Source organism: Melanostigma gelatinosum (genome assembly GCF_949748355.1).
Source record: "Melanostigma gelatinosum genome assembly, chromosome: 7".
NCBI classification, from domain to species: Eukaryota; Metazoa; Chordata; class Actinopteri; order Perciformes; family Zoarcidae; genus Melanostigma; species Melanostigma gelatinosum.
Window position 1 is genome coordinate 16,964,334 of NC_136640.1, and position 4,896 is coordinate 16,969,229.

The 4,896-nt window shown below is 42.9% G+C and overlaps 1 protein-coding gene across 1 annotated transcript; it reads left to right on the forward strand.

The window, feature by feature from the left end:
* Nucleotides 1–265: 265 nt before the first annotated feature.
* LOC306779415 (diablo IAP-binding mitochondrial protein-like) lies at nucleotides 266–3,054 on the forward strand. The gene is made up of 6 exons (XM_079271312.1): nucleotides 266–316; nucleotides 741–873; nucleotides 1,008–1,130; nucleotides 1,729–1,839; nucleotides 2,024–2,120; nucleotides 2,514–3,054. The coding sequence occupies exons 1-6, from the start codon at nucleotides 273–275 to the stop codon at nucleotides 2,720–2,722; spliced, it is 717 nt and encodes a 238-aa protein (XP_079127438.1). The 5' UTR covers nucleotides 266–272; the 3' UTR covers nucleotides 2,723–3,054.
* Nucleotides 3,055–4,896: the final 1,842 nt, after the last annotated feature.

The window sequence follows — 4,896 nt, forward strand, 5'->3', positions numbered from 1 at the left end:
GTGTTGGTAAGCAACATTCTACTCTGGAGCTGGTCCTGGTGAGGCTGATCTTAACTACTTACGCTTAACTGCACCATGTAATGATTATCAGGACTTAACTGCACCCCTCATGTCATGGCAGGTTATTGTTGAGTAGTCAAACATGGCTGAGCACAAGATAACGTTGCTTTTCTTTCGCCACGGGAGGGCGCTAGTGTTCAGTCTGTGACGGCTGCACAGTGGGGGGAACCTTTGCTCGGTGACGACGAACATTTTTATTGTTGCGGACCAACATGGCCGCGCTGAGGAGCCTAACGACCTGCTTCCGTCTCCTCAGGTAGGCTGTGGTGACATACCGCTTTACAGGCAACGTTTGTCATTTATAATCGCTATACTAAATTAACCATACCTCCAAATGTAATTTTGTTTCCGGTTCTAAAGTGAGGAAATTAGAATGGTTTGCTTCAGAACGGTGCTAGAAACAACAACAACAACAGCCGGAAGTTGCTACAAACACGTTAAACTTGTTTTTAATTGCCAAAAAGTAGCATTCGTGTGTCTTCTCGTACATTTGTGAGTCAATGTAAAAGGTTCAATGTTTCAACTAGCTTCAGTTGATCCCTCAATCCTAACGCGTTGGTAGCGAGCCTTTGTTGAGACGGACCAGTTACGTGACAGAGCGTCAGAACTTGGATGTAAACTCGTGTATTCGTGTCACGGTAGGTGGCTGGTTTTAAACGGAAACTGTTTATTTTCTTCAGGAGATCAGCTCCTGTCCTGTTCAGCAGCAGAACACCTGCAGTCCATAAAGCGGTCAAATGGACAAATGTCCTGTACGCAGGTATAGCGTCTCTAACTGTGGGTGGAGGGCTGTGTGCTATACCTTTCAAACAGGTGAGTGTGTCACCTCACCAGAGAGAGACGCATACATACAATGCAGATACCATTACAAAGTATATAACGTTAACTAAAAGTATACACGTGTCTTTTCTCTCTCTCTCGCTCTCTGTGTGGTGTCTCTATTGCAGGTTGAAAACCTCTCTCGTGACTCTCTGATCAGACGAGCAGCCTCTCATGTTACAGACAGTTCGAGCACTTTTCTTTCTCAGACCACTTTGTCGCTCATAGATGCCATTACAGACTACTCAAAAGTAAGTTTTGATCGCGTGGTAAACGTATTTCCGATATCCTAATTTGCAGAAAGATTATTTGCAAGTATAGTATGTATACAAGGCAAGCCATGCAAATTGTATTTATATAATAATATCACACAGTTGCCTTTGCTTTACAATCTGTACAGCATACTACACCCTCTGCCCTTAGATCTACCCCCCCCCCCCCCCCAACTACCCTTGTACTATAGTATACTTGCATAGATGCAAGAAATCTAGAAAAATACCCAATTTCTTTATTGATGATTCTGTCAGTAACATTACTCCACACAATTTGCTGAAGCTTGCAGAGTGTGATGCAATGTGGTGACACTGAGCTGCAGCCAGAAAAAAACGTTTTGTTATATTTATATATTATGTATCAAAGTACATAGTCTATCTTTAAATAGACCAGGGATAAAAGCAGAGCATAAAGCATGTAGGTTGTCCATGTCCAGATTCAGCATGATGTAGTGTGAAGAGACTATAATAGCTTGAACAGTGTCCATATCACAAACAATCCTCCTCTGTGCTACTCGGCCTCTGCAGTTTTATTTTAAATATAAAATATCGATGTCCTCGCTCTGTTTGCCAACAGGCTGTACACACACTCATTGCCCTTCAAAGACGATATTTGCAATCACTGGGAAAACTGACTCCTGCAGAAGAGGATACAATCTGGCAGGTGATCATTGGCCAGCGTTCAGAGGTTAGTTTGTGTTGTCCTCTTCGCTGAAAAGTACTTCAAAATAAACCGAGCATAGCGTGACGTTGCCGTCTTTTCATTGATTGATTGCCGCGGCACGAATATGACAGCAGACTCGCAATCCCTGATAAACAAACAGTTGTGGATCTGTTTGAGTCTGACTTAATAATTCTTCTTCTCCCGACAGGTTCGTGACCGACAAGATGAATGCAAGCGCTCCGAGTCAACCTGGGTCACTGCCGTCAAGCTGTGTGAAACAGCAGCTGAGGCAGCATACACCTCAGGTGTGTAGAAGACAAATGTCTGAGTGTGGTTCTCTGGCCGTGTGAGCGAACGGGTTGGGATGTCGTGGCTGAAGTGTTCAGGCAGGTTCTCTCGGGGTTCTTGTAATGATGAATAAAAGTGTACGGCTGTGAATCATCTTCTCAAAGCTTTGCAAGTCGCCGCTTGTGCCCGTTCCCATTCAGCTGCTGTCGGTGTTACACTTTGGACGGTGCACGGATCATTTGCTGTCACTCAGTGGGGCTTTGTGTTTAACAAAATGGAGATGATGGACAGGAGTACCTTGTTGAGGACCACACCTAATGTCTGAACTTAAGCTGGTGTTATGGCAACCTTTTGAACTGTTTTTCTTTACAATTGAACAGAGTGCGTGTCTTGCATCTGTGTGTTTCCAGGAGCTGAACATGCGTCGATCACAGTGAGGACAAACCTTCAGGTGGCCCAGACGCAGGTGGAGGCAGCACTGAAACTGTCGCTGGATACGGATAAGAAGTTGTCCGAGACTAAAGTAATGGAGGTTGAAAGGGTGACGCAACATGTTGCCTCCTTACACAATAGTGGTGATGAGGAAGAGGTGCCTGAGGCTTACCTAAGAGAAGACTGAAACAAATGCACAGTTATCAGGAAAACCTCTTCCATCATTTCACAATGTCTTCTCACTGTTTGAGTCTTCAGCGTGTGTCGCTGTGACTTGTCGTGTAGATTGTGCTCCAATGAATGTGCTTACATCGGCACAAAAGTTGTAATGCGGAAAAAGTGAATCACATGAAAGGAGTACGTTCAGCACATTCTGTTAAGTGTTTGGTCATTTAAGACTTTGAATTATGATTATCAACTGCTCCTGAAGCATGATTATGTTTTTGACCCATTGTATTGTGACTTGACCAGCTGATTTTTGTGTTCCAAAATGCATTGTAATAAAGACAAGACGCAGTTTAAAAACTATTTATTTTTGGTGTTTACTTGTCACAACAGGATCAGAAGATGAAACTTTTTAATTCATGTTTACTAGATATTGTGTTTACTGAAGTGACTTGTGGCCAACATTTTGTATTGTGTTGCAAAGGCTTTTTTTTAACCAGTGCTGAAAACAATGTCACTTCATATGGTTGTCGAAAAAAGGAGTTGTTTTGAAAGCAGCATTTGCCAGATTTGTTCTGACAACTGTTGGTGTGATAAGGATGCGAGACGAGAGGCGTCTGTGCCAACTATGTGAACAGAGTGTCCTCTGTGGTCATCTTGGGAAACATTTGTTATGTGCTAGAGCGACTAAGAGCCACTTCGTAAACACCGTAACACCCAGAGATGCTGTCTTGGTGGAATTCAACCAGCTGCTGGTACCACTTTCTTTTTTTCCCATTACATGTTACTCTGGAGTCATTCATGACCATTCCATCCACACAAATTTGAATGAGTGAATGTCCCACTGATTCCCACCCATGTGCTTCTGAGAACATCTTCAAGGTGTAGTGTTACTTGTTATTTGTATCTCTTTCTTTCACTCAACAACTCTTCAGTCTTTGCAAATTACCCGTGTCCCGACACCCCTGTGGAGCTTTTAGGCTGTTTCTCAACTGCCTCCCCTGTCATCACTTCATCTCCAGCATTACCTATTTCCACACTGTCGCAGAGCACAAAACAAACCACTCTAGCTGTTTTTTTTAAATTTTCTTTTATGAAAAACAGAATATTTTCATCAAAGTTACACAATGACATAGATTTGTGTTCAAACGTGTGAAGGAGATGAGTGCCGACTCATTTGCATGTATATAGGACTTTACAGTCTTAAAGGACGGGTTCACAATGTTTCAAATCCATCATGTGGTTGGTTCATGTACATATAGGCAGCTGATCCTTTAAATTCCAGCAGATGGCGATCTAAACCCATTGCAACACTTTATTTTTTAATTTCTACATTGGGATGCACTACATCAGCATTTTCATCCCCAGTCAGCTCAAATGTCTTTATTGGAGTCACTATTTCACATTGTATTTACTTTTTTATCACAATAGATATGACCTATTTTATTTGGTGTTTATGAATGTGATCAAAACCCAGATTGTTAGAGAACCCTTCATGTGAATCTACTGCGGACCCTGGTGCAGGTAGCTACATTTAGTCTTAACAGTACAGAATAATAATGTGCATGCATTTTAACCTGTTATATCCCTAAACACTCATTTCTGTCGCCTCCTACTGTTCCCACGTATGTGCATGCCTTCACAGTATATTAAATAGTGGGAGAGTTTAAACTGCTCTTTAAGAATATACACCTAACCTGCAAGTTTATTACCAAATCGACTCATTAGTAGAAGCCGTATCCTTCAGTAATGTGACTGTGCTCTGTAACAGGTACGCTGTCTGCATGTTTGCCTTGCAAAAGGTCAGTGTCGACTGCAGAGGGAGCTCATTATGGGGGAGACCTGCGTGGAGCTGCAAACACAAGTGTGACCTCTCCCTGCTCTACATGGTCAAGCCTTGGCAGGGGATGGGACCATGAGAGTGGCTGCAGAAAGAAAAGGGGGGGGGTTGGGTAGGGTGGTTTTGAGGTGTGCAAGGACTGACTCACCAATGTGACTAGTGAGGAATGTTGTGTTTAACAAAGGCTGTTTTCACAGACTGTAAAACCGAATGTCCCAGACAGTCTGTGTGGATGTGCACCCACTGGTCACAGGGGAAGGTGGTGCCAATGCAGCCTTGCTTGCCTGGAAGGAAATGTAATAGAGCGTACTGAGATGTATTTTTATTTTTTTGCAGCATGAAACCTCAATGAGGTA

Excerpts from the sequence above, each read along its gene's own strand:
- LOC306779415 (XM_079271312.1), top strand. The coding sequence starts at position 273 with ATGGCCGCGCTGAGGAGCCTAACGACCTGCTTCCGTCTCCTCAG. Across the intron at positions 874-1,007 it reads GTGCTATACCTTTCAAACAG|GTTGAAAACCTCTCTCGTGA; the intron begins GTGAGTGTGTCA and ends TCTCTATTGCAG. Across the intron at positions 1,131-1,728 it reads CCATTACAGACTACTCAAAA|GCTGTACACACACTCATTGC; the intron begins GTAAGTTTTGAT and ends GTTTGCCAACAG.